Here is a 20114-nt window from a genome sequence, read left to right as displayed (position 1 = left end):
AAGGGGCATTCAATTTTTTTTACAAAAATCAAGAAGGCCTCGCAAACCCCTGTGAAGATTTGGCAGCCCAGTGTTTTATTTAAACACAATAAAAACTGAACGCCTTTTATAGTTTTGCTCTTGTATTATGAAGGTTTGCACTTCCAGTGTTTGATGATGATGCAATTTGATCTGCGTCCTTCGTTCCTTGCTTCCTTTCCAACAATGCTTTGATGGCACTGTGTTTGAATTGGTATTGCTAGGCTGCACATGTTATGGTCCAGAGGTAGAACCAAGTCATTGTTTTGTAAGCCCCAAGTTAAAGGTCCTGTGTGTAACATTTAGGAGGATCTATTGTCAGAAATGGAATATATAATATTAATAGGTATGTTTTCAATACTGTATATTAACCTGAATATAGGAATTGTTCTGTTCTTTTCGTTACCTTAGAATGAGCCATTTTTATTTACAGACCCATGAGTCGCCTTGAATGTAGTATGCCATGTTGAACCACCATGTAGCCCAAACCAAACACTGGCAACATAATATTATATTATACAGGAATTCAGTAAAAGTAACTATTTCTTCATGGCTCTTACTATTTAGGAAATTAAGGGGGAACAAATTGAAACACTTACTATATATATACTTCTTAATCTTTGGGTTTGGGGGAAGGTATCAAGTAAAAGTCTTTTTCAATTTTGTTAAGTCATCAAATTTGTGATTCAAGTCTGAATCTGACTCATGTACACACCTCTGTTAAAGTCTATGAACATTTTAAATAATGGAAAATATATAAATATGGACAAATGTAACCTATTAACTTTTTAAATGATGATTCACATTGTACAAATTCAGCAAGTCAGGGATCAATCATCAGCCATTGATCTTTTAGAAAAGCAGATGCTCTAGCCACGAGGGGTTATTCGGTAAAAGAAAAAAGACGGGAGAGAATCTGTAAGTGCTCATTACTAAACTGAGTGAACAAATTCATAAAGTGAGTGAGTGCATGAATTAATGAAGTGTGAAAACAGACTGCTAAACTGAGCTCAAAGTTTTTTAGTTTAGCTCACAGTAAGTAAAGCTTCTGGAATATGCACAGGGCATTTAGAATAAAGGAGGGCAATTATAATTTGTTAAACTCTCGGGATTTCAGTCCTAACTAAGTGAAAGCACACACTAATAATAGGTGTCAGACTTTATTTTTTCAACCACATGACCAGAGCGATCTGTACAAATGTGATGATAATACATGAGAGACACATAATGGTGCTAGCTCCTACCGTGTCCCAAATGTTCCAAGTATTTTCATATCCTGAAAGTGTAGCTGAGGCTAACATTAGGAGTGAATAGCCGGTCACTTTGTAAACTAGCATAAAAAGTTTTAACAAAGAGTTTGCTCAGCTTTACTGAGCTGTCTTTACTCAAGGTACAAGTCAATTAGGCAATAAAGTTATGTTTAATGGAACAGTCTGACATTTTAGAAAAATCCTCTTGCATGACATGAGTCAAGTGAGAAGAATGGCATCAGTTTCATCTCTATGTGCACAGAGATAGAACAGGGATGTGTTTAGCCTAGCTTAGCACAAGCAGGGGAAGCTGCTAGCAGAGCAACATCACATAAAAAAAAACACACCTTTCAGCACCTTGGAAGCTTTATACTGACACAGTCTATATGGATGATCTGACACTGGATGAAATGATGTCTACTCAAGAATAATCAACAGTACTGCTGCAGTGTATTTCCTCCCCAGGTTGCTGGACTCACCGCTGGTTGCAGCTGGCCGTTGATGCTCGCAGTGCGGAAAGGCGAGTTGGTGGAAAGACGCTTGTCCCACTCACTGGGCCGAGGCTCTGGTACAGACTCCATAAAACTCCTCTTCAGCTCACTGATGCTAGTGTGATGACGCATGATCTCAGTCTGGGTCTTATCCAGGTCCTTCAACAAAAATGCACAAGTCAGAATATGTACATGCGAGGGAAAGAATGTAATAGGAGAGAAAAAAGGATGATAGAAAAAGAAAAAAGGGGAGAGAATGTGAAAAGAACATAACATACGGAAAAAGAAATGTTTATTAAAATAGAGAAAGGAGACAAATATCCAAAAAATAATGAATCACCCACATTGGAAAAGTAAGTTGTAAGAACAATTTGCAACCCTTTCAATATGTGGCAAATTATTCTTTTATTCAGTGTGGCTCTTTCAAATGACATGCTGAGGTCTTAGAAGTAGATATTGTTCAGACACACCCGACATCATACTGCATTGGGAGGAGTCATCATCTGTCCCCTGTGATCCATATTTCAGCCCAGCAGCAGTCACTGACTACGTTTATATGCACAAAATATTAGGTTTTTTGCCCGTATTTTGAAAAAGACAATGATCCTATTAAGCCTGTTTACATGACTAATGAAAATGAATATTCTACTACCGTTTACCTGCAACTCTGCATGCTCTGATTAACCCAACTGTCCAACAAACTGTATGTCCTACAGAGGATTTTCCCTCCTTTTCAAACCAGTGTTTGTGCTGGAACCATTCTCCTTCTTTTAATCAAAAGAGGATTTTTTCAAAATTGACCAACTTGTTTGACAGCCTCCCTCCTTCATTTGTTTAACCACCTTGTTGAGAAGGTCGGCGATGCGATATTTCTGCATATCACAAAACCTGTTAATGTCCAAGTCTTTTATAATGTTTAAAAATAAGGTGTGTTTCTCCTTCCAACAAGAAATGGGGGCTATTCTTCTGTGTATCAGGCAGGCCAACTGCAGTGAAATCCCCAAATGCTCCATTCAATAAGGCCTTCTTAGAAATATCCAAATATGCTGTTTACATGACCCTTATCAAATGCAGAAAATTGTAATGTTCTGAATAATGTGGAAAATTAGTGTGCATGTAAATGTAGACACAGCCATTTTTAAATCTCCCTCATGTGGGTCATTGTAACAAAAATAAAGCAGCACATGTGCAGAGGATGACTCCTGATTAGTCGTTACTAATAAAGGCACCAGTTCACTGGCTCACAGATTATAGCTTTTGTCAATGCCAGCAAGAGGCGATATGTAATGACAAGCAACATAGGAGCACATGGTGAGCAGGTCTGATGGAACCAAAGCAACGAACATCCAACCTCAGTTGGATATAGGTGCAGGACAAAGGCAGTGTACAAAGGAAAAGGGGAGGTAGCCTGTACACTGAATATTGCTCCAAAAGTTCCAGTAAATTAGGATAGAGAGTGAAAGAAATTAAGTAGCTTAGGCAATTTTTGTGAATTACAACACTGTATTTTTTTACATGAATGAACTTCTATATGTAAACACCGATCAGCCATAACATTATAAGCACTGACAGGTGAGTGAGTGTGATATGTTAGGCAGCAAGTAAACATTTAGTCTCAAACTGACTTTGACAAGGGCCAAATTGTGAAGGCTAGACAACTGGGTCAGAGCATCTCCAAACAGCAGCTCTTGTGGGATGTTCCTGGTTCGGCAATGGTCAGTACCTATCAAAAGTGGTCAGAGGAAGGAAAAGAACCGGAGACAGGGTCACGGGCAGACAAGGCTCACTGATGCACATTGGGTGTGAAGGCTGGCCCATGTGGTCTGATCCAAAAAATGAGCTACTGTAGCTCAAACTGCTGAAAAAGTTAATGCTGGTTCTGATAAAAAGGTGTCAGAACACACAGTGCATCACAGTTTGTTGCGTATGGGGCTATAAGTAATTTCCCCCTGGGATTATTAAAGTATTTCTGATTGTGATTGTGATTGTGATTGTGATAACACTATGACCACCAGGGTCACCACCCGGTGGTCATAATATTATGGCTGATCGGTGTATACTGTTATGGCTACCGACAGTTATGTTTATGTGTTATGTACATGATAACTGTTTTTGGATGAACAGTGTTACTTTGTACTAAAGGGTATGGTATGTACTATTGTAGGCCAAGCTGTTCTTTTTGTCTATCTGCTTTTATTTACACGGGTGTTGACCTGATGAAGACCTTAAAGGTAAAACGTTGTATAATTTATTGGATGTTTGCAGTATTCAGTGTGTTGTTTTTTTTTCTTTGTGGAATCATAAACATTCCCATGCTTTCCTTCTCAATCAAACAGCTTAAAATTATTAAATGCTCTGCTTGCCATCTTTAGGGCTGGGCAGATTCTAAGAAAGGCTAAAAACATCCTGAGCTCCTGGAGATACAGTAGCTCTGCACTGGACACACAGAGATGAAACTGATCTGCTCTTTGGAAGTTGTTCCCCAAAATGTCCAAATGTTGTTTTAATCACGTAAAATAGCAGTGTGATAGTGACCACCAAGTAGAGGATTAATGTACTGCATATTTAAAAGGTCCAGTGTGTAACATTTAGGAGGATCTATTGGCAGAAATGGAATATAATATTTAAGGAATGTTTTCATTAGTTCATTTTTAAGTTTCATTAATCACCTAAAAATAAGAATTTTGGTGTTTTCATTACCTTAGAATGAGACATTTTTTTTATCTACAGTGGCCGTCATGTTTTTACAGTAACCCAGAACAGACAAACCTGCTGCCACCATAGTTTCCCCTACACACTTCACAGCCCATTCTCATTCCCATGATGCCAGCAGTGTTCGGTTAGTTGCAATCTGCAACTTTACCACTAGATGCTACTAACTCCTACACACTGGTCCTTTAATTGACTATTTGATGGGTGGAAGGCAGGCTGAATGAGTGGTAGGCTGAATCGGGGAAGCAAACACATATAGTACAGATACATGAACAGGGGTGTGACATGTCACATTTGTAGCAGGCTGAGGTTGTACCCAGAACCCAGGTATGGCTGTAAAAACAAAACTATGAGCTCTAAGGGACCAAGAAACTCAGCAGAGCTGCAGAGATTGCTACTAATTTTCTGTGAGTTTGTCACTCTGGTTGTATTCAGACAGCAGTTAGATTTTTTTTGCTCATATGTGATTTTCTCAGATATTATTTTTTTCAGTGTGAACAGCACAAACCACATAGAATATTATCTTCTGACCACTGTCATGTGTTGTCCAAACCGATACAGTCATATCAGAATTTTATGTTATGACTTTTATGTCACTCTAGACTGACATTCGTCATGCAGGTCACTTCAGGACCATGACCTGTTCACACTGGAATCTGATATGGGCCACATTTAAAAAATAATGTGAACAGTCAAACAAAACAAAAAAATCTGAGCAATAAATCAGAATTGACTGCTAAGGCTTGCAGTTTGAACAGCCGATGGGTTACTACACTTCACTACATGTAGTACTTTGATACAATAAGAATTTAAAATATTAATATACGTAATTAATGCAGCTTTAAAAGGGAAATTAATTAATATGAGTTTCGAAAACTCTTGTAATGTAACATGTCATCCCTCTCTGATTACAGTAATCAGGCAAACAGAAGTTCAGAGTCACATTGCCAGAGAGTCGAATATAATAAAAACAACAGCAGTGTGAAGAATCTGTTAACTTTTCACTGAGACATATTTGACTGGGAAAGAACAATAAAGTAATTTCTTTTTTTCTCTGATCTGTCTGACAGTGTGGGAGCAAGAGATATTTTTGGGTAAGGTTTGTGCCATCACCCTGACTCTGATAATAACCAGTACATTACATTTATTTAGCTGATGCTTTTATCCAAAGCAACTTACAGTAAGTGCATTCTGCCATGAGGATACAAGAGTCATACAGTACATCAACTTTTATCAAAAGTGCTCCACTGCTTCAAGTGCTATATTTAGAAAAAGAAGTTAGTTAAAGAAATTTTATGGGCCAAGGTACAGTCTGAGCAGATGCGTTTTCATATATAATATATACTGTAGGTTATTTTTAAATATTATTCTTAATATTATATTTTATTATATATTCTTAATTATTCTGACCACTATAAAGGATATATTCATCATAGCATATTTGCTTGTCTTTCCACGTCTTTCGACAACTTCAGCAAGTGTATTGCGAGTCCAGACAATGATGTCATAGCTTACTGTATATGTCAGACAATTTCACTCACGAGTTGTTTGTTTCAGCACAAAAGGACAAGCTGCATTAACAGTTTAAACTTTGGTGAAAAAGAGACCTTTCCCAATCATATATTTCATAACACAAAAATATTAAATGACAAAGACGATGTCAAAGTGAAGTGAGGCTACTTGCATGAGAATCAGAGAGGAAAATAGTGCATGCCAAGCCTTTAGGGTTAAGCTGAAAACAAGGCAAGAAATGAAGAGAAACAAAAAAGAAAATCAAACGTCCATGCAGGCATAAAAACATGATGGCAAACAGGCAGAAAATATATCTGTAGACTGAAGATACAAACCTCCAACATTAAATTGCTATGTCTGATATAAATAGTTTCACCCTCAAGTTTCTTAGCTCTTTTCTGTGGAAAATTAAGAAAAAGGGAAGAGTTGGTTGGAAATAATGCAGAATTAATTCAAACATCTTAATAATTTGCATTGCAGTTGAATCCATTGAGTAGCGATGACCGTGGCAATGACACAAATCACAAAAAAAAAAAGAGCTACGGAGTTGCAGGAATACTGCAAGTGTAGGTGTCTGCTCCCAGCTCAGTGGGGGTCAGTTAAGGAATTCAGCTACACACACACCAGTCGTGTGTATGAGAAGCCAGGCAGATACACACTCACTGTTATGAGTAGAAGTCACATGCTTCATGCAAAGGCTGCTGCAGTGCAGTGTACAGGAGGAGAAACCTCACACTTATTGATACCAATGAGCTAACAGAAAAAATATGATCTATCTATTTTTAATTTAATAAATCCGTGGGCTTAAGCGAGTATTCAGCGTTGATGAGCATCTGGAACAGATAATGTACTTTTTACTAGAACAAGTATCAAACGAGTTAAATATGTCAATATCCGCACTTTAATATACTATACTATTATAAGAATATACCAAGCTTTTTCAGTGTTGTGTGGGGAAGAGCGGAGCGACAGAGGTGCTGCTCACTGACAGACAGCTACTTGAGCCCGAGGAGCTCTGCAGAAGAGAGACAGAGCTTCTGGAAGAATAAACATCCGTTGTCACACCAGATTCTGCTCTTATCTGAGAACTTTTGGAATTAAAAAGTGGATTTAGCTTCACTCTTGCTTCTCACCCTGTCTTCTGCCATCTGTGTGCACCCAGAGCTCTATGATACCACTTCATATTTATAGAGACTGGATAAAAAGGACAATGACAATTAAAGCACTTTAACACTGAATGCCACATTCGCCCTTTCACACACATTCACTCAGCAATGGCAAAGCCCATTGAACAGAAACTAACACATTCATACACATTTACACACCGTTGCACAGCATCAAGAGCAAATGGGGTTCAGCATCTTGCTCAAGGATACTTTGACATGTGGCAGGAGAAGCCGGGGACTGAACCAACAACCTTCTGATTAGGGGGCGACCCGCTCTTCCTCTGCACCACAGCCGCTCCTATGTGGATGATACCCAGTTATATCTATCGATTAAGTCTAATGAAATGAATCAATTACCTAAACTAAAAGTATGACTTAAGGTCATAGATCACCTGCAATTTTCTGATGTTAAACTGCAAATAAAACTGAAACTCATTATCTAAAGATATAGTTACTCTAGATGGCATTACCTTGGCCTCCAGCACCACCATCAGGAATCTTGGTATTATCTTTGATCAGGATATGTCCTTCAACTCCCACATAAAGCAAACCTCTAGGACTCCCTTTTTTTCACTTATGTAACATTGCAAAAATCCCAAACCCTGTCACAGACAGATGCAGAAAAACTAGTCCATATTACTTCTAGGTTGGATTACTGCAATTCCTTATTATCAGGCTGCCCCAATTAGTCCATTCCTCTTCCTTTCCCTTTCTTTCTGCACACATTCATGTCCCATTAATGCATTTTACTAACTTGACTTCTTCCCCGTAGTTTTTGTGCTTTCTCGTCTCAAAGAGTTCTCATGGATCCAGGTGGTGCCTGCTGCCATGGTTCTGATTGAGGAATGGATTAGCCCTGCCAACTTACGGTTTAAGCACCACCCACATTGAATTTAAATCCCTAAACATCTTCTATGTACACTTCAAGACTAACATTACCATCAGCGGTCAAGCCATCACATCCAGCGAGGAAACCCCTGCCGGTGAGAGGCATGCAGTCTTTGTCTCAGCACACAAGGTGATGAGAAGCTTCAGGAGAGTGAACACTAGACTAATTAAACATGGTAGTGGTGGGCGGATCGATCCAAAATATTGATATATCGATGCAACGTTGGTATTGATATTAATCGATACCAGTGTAATGAGATCGATACTTTAGTTTCAGTTTCTGTCTTGTCCGCGTAGCTGCCGAGGCGACCTGGCTGTCCGTCTCTGTGTAAGTGCCTTTGAGTGCCGCTCCTGTCACAGCGCGGAGCAGAGCCAGGCACACTGCTCCTCCTCCCCCCTCTTGTGCTTTAATGTCACGTGACCCAGGTAAACAAGCAAGCAGGTCTGCCGGCCAGTAGTCACACACACACACACACACACACACAGATGAGAGATAGAGCAGAAGAATGACTGAGAGAAAGAGGAGCGCTGTGTGGCTTTCTTTTCAGGTTACAAATGAAACAACGGCAAATTGTTTAGTTTGTAAACAGGCTGTAACATAAAGTGGCAATACTACGAATTTATATAAGCACATGAAAAATCATTCAAAAGAAAATATAGAGCTACAGAAACGGAGAGAGGAGGAGAGAAATCCCCCACCCCCTGGCCCCGACAGACCCACACCACCGCAGCATTAACAGAGGCCTTTCAGTTTGGCAGAGAATATCCAGGTAGATAATAGTGGTGAAAGTAATATTTTGGTCATCTTCGGCATTAGTTAATATATATTTTTAAGTGCAACTGGTCATTTGTTACTTTAGCCAACTAAAGTATAAAGTATGCTTAGACCTTGAAATAATACATTTATCCCATTGAAACGTGTTATTTTCTTACGGAGCAGCGGAGAGGGAGAGGCATGGACATAGGCTATGTGACATCACCCATAGGTTTCTGAAGACCTGTTGTTAAGCTCAGTGTGAAGCTCACTGTGGCCGATACCATCTGAGCAGTCTTGACTCCGTCTGCTCCTGGCTAATCAAAATGGGCAAAGTTGTGGAGTGTGGTGGAGCTGAGGTGGGCAGAATGAAGCTTGGTTACTGAAACCAGCCACTTGTCACTCAAAAGTGGCCATTCCTTTAATTATGCATAACTTTAAGACTTGATATAATTTAAATTGCTGAGTTGATTAAATTAGCTATGAGTCCAAAGCCATTTTTATACCAGGCTGTAAACATGTTTATTTCTGTGGCAGCAGGGCCTGACGGAATATCTGGAAGCATTTTCAGAGCAGCATTGAGCAGCTGGCACCAATATTCACTGAAATCTTCAAATAAATGCAAAAAAGCCCCAAAAATATTTTGATCACAGTGGCCCAAATAGTCAGAGAGCACTGACATCTTTATTTTCAACTGTAAAATGTCCTGGTCAGCACATGTTTTGGTAGAAATAACTAAATATAGGCAAATGCTAAAATATCCAGCAACTTTGTGTCATGTTATTTTCCAATTCTGATTATGTATCAATAAAGCTACATACTGCTTCACATAAAACAAAGCCAACTATACAAAGCCACTGCAAAATCAAGCATTTTTGGTCACAACAGCCAGAAATCATAAAACAATAAAGAGATGAAAGCACTCTGTATCTCTGCAATTGAAAACAGCACTATCAGACAACAGAAAAGCAAATCAAAAGTCTCCATGTGTAACTGATGTAGGAACGAGGATGGTGAGTAAGCAGGAAAACCAGCTCAGGAGCATGCTAACCTTCCTTACTCGCACCATCTCCGACTTTGTTTTGTCCTGTGGAGAGTGCTGCTCACCCATCAAAGGAAAGACACAGTTACTGTATGTTCCTGTAGGTCCTGTTTCATTCTAACTCAGCAACAAACATTTGTAATACAGGAAAAAAACACATGATAATTTAAACATAAATAAAGCGTAAATTCAGCATAATGGCCATTCTCATATTACTTAAGCCTTTATATTTTTAGGAGAAATACTTCTTTAATCCACTAATGAATTCTGCTCACCTCTACTTTACCATTCTTTTTATCAGTGTTAAGCTACTGTCAGTGAAACTTATCACATCCTGCATATGTTTCACATTAACAGATATGTAGGGAAAAGGAGCTGCAATATGACTTTACTATCTACACTATAGAGTCAGTAAAATTATGGTAGCCATCCCTTTAAAATGTCCATTGTGTAAGATTTAGCAGGCTCTATTTGCAGAATATGGCAGAAAAGTTCTCATTAGTGTATAATCACTTAACAATGAGAATCTTTGCATTTTGCAAGAGGGAGTGGGTCCTATTCTACAGAGTCTGTCATGTTGAACCACCATGTTTATACAGTAACCCAGAATGGACAAACTGAACACTGGCTCTAGATAGGGCCTTTTGCAACCACTGTGGTTTCCACTATGTGGTTGTAACAGGAGGGTGACACACTGCTAATATTGCTAATCAACAATCAGGACAGACTTTTGGTAAAATTAAATTTTACATCAGTGCGACTTCGCACTTCGATTCGTCACAAATTCAATTTGCTGGATTAGCTAAGGACAGACATTTTGTCTACGCATCAATTGGAACTGATGTTCCAGGAAAATGTATTGTATCATAATGAATACTGACAATTACATTTACCATAATAGAGGATATTATCCATATTGCTTTATTAGGTTATGCAAAATAAAAACTGGAAATAATTATCAGAGTAGTGTGTATGACAAGACTGTCATTGTACTGACGGAACTAATTTACATTATACTGAATGAAGTAAGTGGAGGAAGTGCTGAATTCAAAATAGCAGCAAATAAAAACAGTAGTAGATCAGGAAACGGAGACTTCTTACTATGCTAGAGTAAAATATATTTATATACAATGTAGTTTAGATTTTTAAACAGGGAAATTTGGGAAGAATGGTCTTTTTCCTATGATTTTGCATTTTATATATATATATATATAAAAACTTATAAGGCCAGTCTAATATAATATAATATAATATAATATAGACGGAACTACAAAACTAAATTTCATTATACAAAAAAACACAAAAACAATCTTGTATACCCTTACGTATCGTTTTTTATTTGCTTAATGTGTTTTTTTGGTAGTTTTTCTCTTTTGTCCTTGTTTAACCTCAAAGACAGACCATTTTGGTCTGATCATGTACCAAGCAAACAAACCTGGCTCTTTTTCTGTCTTTCCCCATTGGCAGTGGTCACAGTGGGGGAGTGCCTTCTCTCTCTCCTGGCCACTGTCTGGTAGCACAGACAAAGCTCACACATCAGGATCAATTCCAAGTAAAACCAGGGCTAAAAACCTTACACAAAAAAATTCTGTTTCCATAAACAGCTAAAACATACACTTTAAACTTTTGGAAGATTGTCCTTTTGGTTAATACTGGCTACACTGAACAGAATTATTCAGGTTTTTCTGGTAGATTGGAGAGTGTTGATCTCCAAGCCAAACCTTGACATTGTTTGAATGCAAGGTCTTACTAACTCAGTCACTCCAGTGGGGTCAAATATACTCCTACATTTATACTGTAAACATGTTACTCATACATTGTGCATACATAGGATAATTGTATACTCTCATCACTACTTGCTTAAAATTCACTGTATTTCTTTATGAATAACATTTTCTCTGTGGTCTCTTCCCTGACCTTATAGGTGCCCTATAATATATAATTTTCACCAAATGGTAACTAAAACAGATGTGGTGAGGTAAAGGACAGCGTGCCCTACCTTAATTTCTGGAGTGAACTCTGGTCTGGGGCTATGGGTCTTGGTGTGCTCAGCTGGCTGACTCTCTGCCTTTACCTCTGCCTTCCTGTCTGCAGAGCGATGGCCTTTGGATGTGGAGCCGTCATGGTGGTCAGAGCGTGGCAGGATGGGTAGCAGTGGTGATGGGGTTGCTTCCCCCAGAGACACCGGTGACATAATGGGGGCGCTTACCGGACGAGTGGATTTATTGTCAGGAGTGGATGCCATGGCTGGAGAGAGGAGAGACAATGGCTTCACTTTGAAAACAACAAATAAGCCATGTATAAAGCGGTATCTGTAGCTTTTTGATATATTAATCTTTTTCAAAACAACTTCAATATTATCTAAAGGTTAAAATCTCTCATTATTATGCATGTTTGGCCCATTTTTCAGAAAGCCTTTTCTCTGAACTTCCCGTAGATTTTGCACACTACTGTCTGATTCAGCGTTAAGACGTAATTCATTGTCATTCACCTCCAAACAATAAAAAAAACCTGACAAACTGATCATGATATTTTACTTATCTGTACACAAGGTGGCCCAGATGTCCTTCTCCCCAATCTTCCGACGCAGCAGAGAGCCCCTGCTCCCCCTCTCTATTTTCTCCTTTTAATCTTTACTTTCTTTTTTCTTACTTTCTAACTAGCACTGTATTTATTGTTGTATATAGGAACGACAGTGTTGGTAATTTAGTTTTTTATTGTTTGCCTTAGTTTAGCTTAATTTTTATCTATAAACAATGTGCAGGAATGTGGACACTGCGACCACCACATAAAGTGGCAGTGGTTACTCACGTCACCTCTTCCAGTATCGGGACTTACGTGTCGCGTGTCCGAAGGAGATCCCTGTGGAGTTAAGGAGAGGAAGGCGAGGAACTAGAGCAGGCACGTTGGTGAGGAACAAGAACACAGAGAGGCAGTGGAGATACAAGCCATGTCTTCTCTTGGTTGTCATAGGGAATGTACACTCGCTGACAAAGAAAATGGACGAGCTCTCGGCCCTGGTCAGCGGACAACGCGAGTATCGGGAGGGCAGCATGTTATGTCTAATTGAGACATGGCTGAAATGGAATACACCAGACTGCTCAGTGGAACTAGCCAGCATTTCGCTAGTTTGGGCAGCGGTAAGAAGTCGGGATGAGGGCTTGCTGCCTTTGTTAACTCTGAATGGTGTAACCCGGGCCATGGCAGAAATCTGCACGCCTGATATTGAACTGCTGGCCATCGGGTTAAGGACAAACTGCCCCAGGGAGTTCTCGCCGCCATTGTTGTCATTGTTTACATTCCTCCATCGGCAGTAGCGGCGTGGACCTGCAGACACGAGTTCCCAGCGCATTCACTGTAATAAATGGAGATTTTAACCATGCCAAAATCTCAAGGACCCTGACCAACTTTACCCAGTACGTGACCTGTAACACCAGAGGGGAAAAGACCTTGGATCTGCTGTATGCCAATGCAAAGGAGTGCCACCGCCCTCCCCCCTCTCTGCAAATCTGACCACTGCCTGCTACAGCTCACTCCTACATACAGGCCTGCTGTTAGGAGGAGACAGTCCATCACCACCAGAACTGTGCAGCAGTGGATGGTGGAGGCAGAGGAGGCCTGACTCTCTGAGGGAGGCTTTGTATAGTTTAATGACCACAGGCAGGAATGATTTCCTGTGGCGCTCTGTGGTGCTTCTGGGTGAGAGGAGTCTTCTGCTGAAGGTGCTCCTCTGCTGGGCCAGTGTGTCGTAGAGAGGGTGTGGGACATTGTCCAAGATGGACTGAAGCCTGGACAGCATCCTCCTCTCTGCCTGCCTAAGTCTGTTGTTATCTGCGACCTTCAGCCCACTGCCCCAGCATGTGACAGCGAAGAAGATTGCACTGGCCACAACAGACTTATAAAACATCCTCAGCATCGTCCGACAGATGTTAAAGCACCTCAGCCTCCTTAGGCAAAAGAGTCGGCTTTGGCCCTTCTTGTAGACCGGCTCTGTGTTTCTGGTCCAGTCCAACTTATTATTAAAGTACACCCCCAGGTACTTACATTCCTCAACAGTGTCCACAGGGACCCCCTGGATGGAAACAGGGGTCACTGGTATTTTTGCCCTCCTCAGATCCACTATGAGCTCCTTCGTCACATTGAGCTGCAGATGATTCAGCTCACTCCAAGTGACAAAGTTGCCCACAATAGTCCTGCATTCATTCTCATTCTTGGCTACCCCAACCTCCTCCTCCACAGCCCGTCTCCCTCTACTTTACCCAGACAGTAACACCACCCACCTCATCCGCCCTCTCCCCCATCAACTCCCCATCCTCTAAATTTTTCCACCCCACACACTGTTCCCCCTCCCTCCCCCTACCTCTCCCCACTCCACCCTCTCACACCCCTCCCCTCCTCCCCCTCTCACCAATCCCCACACTCCACCCGCAGCTCCCTCTCTTGCCCACTCCCAAGAGGACAGGGGACACTGCCCAGGGACATTCACACCTCCACAACCGACCCTGGTCATCACAAGAAGCCAGGTGAGACGGCAGCTCACCAGGACCAGAGGTCCTGACGACATTAACCCGAGGGTCCTGAAGGTGTGCGTGGAGCAACTGGCAGGAGTGTTTTAGCATCTTTTTTACTTCTCCCTGAGGTTGAATAAGGTGCCGAAGATCTGGAAGACTTCCTGCTCAGTTCCTGTTCCCAAAAAAGGTCGCCCAGCACTCTCAATGAATTCAGTCCTGTGGCTTAATGTCATGAAGACCTTTGAGAGACTGGTTCTGCAGGGCCTCCGACCCCTGGTACACGACTGCCTTGACCCGCTGCAGTTTGTGTACCAGGCGGACATCGGAGTGGGCGATGCCATTATCTAGCTGCTTCACAGAGCTTACACCCACCTGAAGAAGCTACAGAGCACTGTGAGGATCATGTTCTTCGACTTCTCCAGTGTCTTTGACACCATCCAGCCTCTCTGGCTGACAGAGAAGCTCTCTGTGATGCAGGTGGATCAGGACCTTGTGGCCTGGATCAAGGACTACCTCACCGACAGACTACAATATGTCAGGCTGTACAGCTGCTTGTCTGCAAGGTGATGAGCAGCACTGGCACACCCCAAGGAACTGTACTGTCACCGTTTCCATTCACCCTCTACAATTCGGATTTCTGTTCCAACTCCGGAGCGTGCCACCTACAGAAGTTCTCAGATGACTCCTCCATTGTCGGCTGTATCACAGATGATAGGGAGGAGTATAGAGACCTGATCCAGAACTTCACTAGATGGTGCAACAGAAACCACCTATAGCTCAACACAGGGAAAACTAAAGAGCTGGTGCTGGCAAGAGGCCCCCCTCCCCAGTTGCGATTCGGGGAGAGGGTAGAGATGGTGGACACCCATGTTCCTGGGGGTGACGCTCAACAAAAAAACCCTCTCATCCTCTCTACACTGAGCTGAGGCAGCTCAGGAGCAGTTTCAGCCGCAGACTGATCCAGCCCCGAGCCTCAAAGTGGTTTGGAGGCTAGCTTGTACCATCAGCCATCCGAATCCACAACGCCACAGCACCCAGTACCTCCCACCCCCGCTGACTAAGACTGGTTTTAATTCAACCAAACTTATATTACTTATCTTAAATTGCTCATGTACAGTTAGTTTTTTAGTCAATCTGTTTAAAATATTTTGCACACCATTGTACTTGCACATTGCATATAGTGTAAATATTTATGGCCCGAGCACTGACCTATTGTAATTGAAGGAATTCTTTTTCTTTTTCTTATTTTTTTCTCCCAAACGAACGCATATTTGGAGGCCAGAACATGCTCGAAAACTCATGAAACGCGGCGCACATGTCAGTCGTGGCGTCAAATTATGATGTACTGCCAGAACACACAAAGTTGCTATAACTTGAGTGTACATTGTCCAATCGGCTCCAAACTTCACTTGTCCTGCCCTGAACACATCTATGTGATAAAATTCAGTAAAACTGGTAGCCCCACCTTGTGGTAACCAGAAATATAATTTAGTTACACTTTTATGTATTTCTCCTAGCAGATTGACCACATTCAGCTGAAATTTGGTCAGAAGACCCTTGTTGACAGTGACATCTTATGAATCTTATACATTTTTATTGAACCGTGTTGCCATAGCGACGCAGCGAGCATCACCTTGTTGTTTTAACATTTGATCGCATTTTGCTGGGGCTAAACAGACACAACACAAATTTGGTGAGCACATTCTAAACACCTCCAGGATTTAAAGTTGTGCCCCTCATAAATATTTATTGAACATCCTTGGCGTGCCTTCAAAAATCCTTGACCCAGCCTTGACATGACGATGAAACTGCTAAACCTAACTGCAGTACAGATTCTCCATTTGGAGCCAAACTTCACAAGTTTGTTAAGAGCCTTAGCCTAAACGCATCTAAGTGTCAATATTCAGTCGCTTTCATAGAGTCAACTACTAGCAACAGGAAGTAAGCCTTGTGTGGCAATTGTGATGGGATTTCTGGGAAATTTTCGTAGCTTGGTGTGTACTGGTGCGTGACCCGAGGGCAGTACACCCTGAATTGCAGTTTTAATATTCTTATTGTGATATGATTGTAAGTACACTGTACTCTTTTTATGGCACTGTATTCCCCAATGCTGCAGTGTGTAATTTTAATTTCTCCTACGGGGGATTAATAAAGGTATATCTTATCTTATCTACCAGGGGTCTTTCACAAATGGTGGCAGTGCCACGTTTCACAAATCATTTTCGTTTGCAATTGCAGATAGAGTTGAACAGAACTCTTGCATGGTCATGTATGAGTAAAAAAAAATTATCTGGGGAAATTTTTGTTTGTTTGTTTTTGTTGGAAATTACAGCTTGTATTTGGTGAAATACACAACACAAAATATATGGGGTAGCCATGATGTTCACATAGTTAACAAGAATACCAGCGCTCTAACATGCAGGCGAAAACCTCAGTAACCAGCATTGTACTGGGTGACAAGCTCTGGTATGAGAAATACACATACACATACACAAACATGCCTACAGCAGAAACAGCAGTGTACCTCCATCCAGGCTGCGTGAGTTCCTCTTGCTGGAGGAGCGCTGGAACAACGGAGCTGGTCTGTCAATCAGAGAGCTTGCCTGTCTGGTCTGAGCCTGAGTCCGACCACTATAGCGAAACTTAGAGCCCAATGCCAGAAACTTCCTGGGAGTGGTGGCCATCTCAGTGGAGGTCAGCCTGCACGCAATGAACATTGATACTGATCTTGTAATCTGACTCTGGGAAAAGCTGCTAGCAAGCACATTTGGCTTTTCAATTTCCACTGCACAGCCATGTGGATAAACTCTCTTAAAGAATACCCTATCAATGCGTGTAACATTCATTCTTTTCATATGCTATATAGAACCCAAAATCTAAGTTTTTTATTCTTAATTCCAACAAACAAAACAACATCCCATAAAAAAAAGAACAACAAAAATCCAAAATAATTTATATTAAGTGTCCATTGGAACCAGCAGTCACGAGTACTGTGTCTTTCACTGATATATGCCTATAAAACTGCATGGACCTGTTTTAAGCTTAAACATCAACATAGAGAAGAATATAGAAAAAGATATAAAAACGCTGTATTTGATGCCCTGGGGATGAGACAATCAATTATCTTTCTTGGCTCTAATTTAGTTGTTTTCATTCATGCCCGGTGGATTCTTGCAAATGCCATTAGGAGCACTAGGAGGAACCAGAGGAACGTGATTTTTCTGTCCTATAATATAATATATCATAATATAATATTGGATATAATGAAAGATTCAGCAAATATGACCAAAATTGTCTTAATTAAATCTTCTTTTCTAAAATACTTGAAAAAAAGCTCATATTCATTACATTAAATCAGTGAGCACCATCAACCACGTGTATTTGCTAATAGACTATCAAGTGCTATGCACATAGAAATCAGTAGCCTAACTTCCTGGTCACAAAGTTTGGATTGATTAAATATCAAAATCAAATTTGGCCTGTGGCCCGTTTTTTTCATTTCCAGTTTTAAAGCATTAAAACAGCATTAAATAGAAAGTACTAAACTGTTATTATTGTTTTTGTGTTGGATTGGAAAATGGATGAATTTATAATAGTAAATAAGAAATAGTTTTTTCATTTTCCGATTTTGGATTCTATATTGAACATAAAAAGATATATATAATATAATAAATGTAATATAATATACGGATTAATATCCTACCTGAAGAAGGTGTGATGTTCAACACACACTTTCCACAGTTTCTTGGCCGCCTTGTAATTAGGTAGTTTGAAGCCAATTGCACTCTCGTACTGTTCCACCTGTTTAAACACAACAAACACAAACCCTGCTGAAAACAAGATTAACAAAATAATCTTTATGTTTGCATGGTTAGGGTGAGTTCAGTGTACAGGTGAATGAATATTTGTTGATAAAAACATACCTCAGACGGTCTTATTTTGATGAAGAAGCTGCTGCGTTTGTATGAGACCTTGAGGACTTTGGGCCAGGGGAAACGGTTGATCCTCAGTTTGTCTTTGTAAACCATAAGACCGCTGGAGCAAACCCCCAGCATGATGTCAACACCATCCAGATCCTGGCAGAGACACCCAGAAGACTTCCATTTACTGTCAACTCACTGGATATTCAGAATTCAGAATGAACATCAAATGGGTGACAAATGAAAGGAACTAAGGTGGTAAATGGACCTGTACTTGTATAGCGCCTTTCTAGTCTTCCGACCACTCAAAGCGCTTTTACACTACATGGCACATTCACCCTTTTACACACATTCCCTCAGTGATGTTAAAGCCCATCAAACAGAAACTAACTCATTCATACACATTCACACACCAATGCACGGCATCAGGAGCAATTCGGGGTTAAGTATCTTGCTCAAGGATACTTTGACATGTGGCACCAGGAGCCGAGGATCAAACCAACAACCTTCCGATTAGGGGACGACCCACTCTGCCTCTGCACCACAGCTGCCCTTAGGTGTCTTCCAGCCAAAACAGCTCCAGTCTCTGGAAGTCTGTTGAAGTCAAACCACCATGATGTTTTGATCATTGTGGTGAACACAGCCCAGAGTTGAAAATGAAGGTTCTCCCAAAAGTTCCCACCATGAGCTTGGCGACGGCGGCAAGGAAAACTGCCTTTTAAGAGGCAGAAACCTAGGACAGACCCCTCGGCTCTAGGTTGGTGGTCGTCTGCCTCGACCAGTTAGGGTGAGAGAGAGAGAGAGAGAGAGAGAGAGAGAGAGAGAGAGAGAGAGAGAGAGAGACACAGACAGACAGACAGACAGACAGACAGACAGACAGAAGTACACAGCAACAACAGTAGCAACAACTACACTAACAGTAGTGACTGATGACGATGAACATGAAGAAGATGATGATGACGAAGACGACAGCAATACAGTACAACTATATCCTGGCTTTTGGGGAGCTCACTTTTTTGAGGGGGTGGCAGGGCTTGCTTGTGCCTCAAAGAGAGGACTGACTGTGACTGTAACTATGCTCACAACAAAACATAGAAATTAATAATGGTGATTTGGCAGGGAGACTGAGTGGGACTGAAAAATATTTCACAAAAGTTTTTTTTTTAGTACGCATCCACATCAATATCATATGGTCAGTTACTTTAATTTTAGTCACTTAAAATCACATGAAACACATTCAGTTTGTTTGGATTACAATTTGTTTATTGGAACATTGACAATGCATTGTTTTCTACACTGGGACACATTTAGTTTATATTAATAATAATACATTTTATCTGTTATTATTTTGTCATATTGCTCTTTGGCTAAGTTGTTCATTCATTTCTCTTTGCCTTTGAGTTACCTGGCTGCTGAGTTCTCTTCCTGGTTTAATGCAGAGGTCTTAGCCAAAGACCATACCAAGAGCTCTGACAGCATATCGGGAATCAGTGTTTCTTTGTGTGTGTTTGTGAGTTTTAGTCATTGCACCTTTTACCTGCATAATTTTTTTTCACAGATTTTACATTTAAACTGTTTATTCCAAGAATCTCTCAAACGTTTACTAACAGATGCTATCAGCACACATCATGTATGCACTTCTACCAATGATTATTCATGTAAGTAGAGTATCTGTAGCATCTGTTGATTTATGGTGCAGCTTCCTTGTACTGCTATCCATCATCCACAGTGGGGCAATATAGTCCTCTAAAAGTCCCTCCCTCCAAGCTCGGTTAAATCCCTGCTCTGATGCAAACAGATTGACCTATTTCTGCTGTAAGACCCAACAAGTCACATGTCTTCCTGCTGTT

General features: G+C 40.8%; 1 protein-coding gene and 1 long non-coding RNA gene across 25 annotated transcripts in view; one reads left to right on the top strand and one right to left on the bottom strand.

Moving 5' to 3' along the window:
• Nucleotides 1-20114, top strand: part of LOC127372058 (uncharacterized) — a 205930-nt gene that overhangs the window by 54197 nt on the left and 131619 nt on the right. The window lies entirely within an intron of this gene.
• The window catches only part of epb41a (erythrocyte membrane protein band 4.1a), an 88612-nt gene that overhangs the window by 29242 nt on the left and 39256 nt on the right, over nt 1-20114 (bottom strand). For 8 of the 24 annotated variants that reach the window (XM_051415302.1, XM_051415312.1, XM_051415317.1 and 5 more), the window contains exons 9-17: nt 18268-18420; nt 18048-18145; nt 16869-17044; nt 11833-12080; nt 11269-11343; nt 9843-9890; nt 6319-6381; nt 6156-6203; nt 1748-1918 (exon numbers count right to left, since the gene is read on the bottom strand). In XM_051415302.1, coding sequence (XP_051271262.1) covers nt 1748-1918; nt 6156-6203; nt 6319-6381; nt 9843-9890; nt 11269-11343; nt 11833-12080; nt 16869-17044; nt 18048-18145; nt 18268-18420 — 1080 coding nt within the window. The remainder of the gene's footprint in view (nt 1-1747; nt 1919-6155; nt 6204-6318; nt 6382-9842; nt 9891-11268; nt 11344-11832; nt 12081-16868; nt 17045-18047; nt 18146-18267; nt 18421-20114) is intronic. The other 16 variants (XM_051415299.1, XM_051415295.1, XM_051415306.1 and 13 more) reach the window with 14 other exon arrangements.

Source organism: Dicentrarchus labrax, unplaced genomic scaffold (genome assembly GCF_905237075.1).
Source record: "Dicentrarchus labrax unplaced genomic scaffold, dlabrax2021, whole genome shotgun sequence".
NCBI classification, from domain to species: Eukaryota; Metazoa; Chordata; class Actinopteri; family Moronidae; genus Dicentrarchus; species Dicentrarchus labrax.
This window is presented reverse-complemented; position numbering and strand designations above follow the sequence as displayed.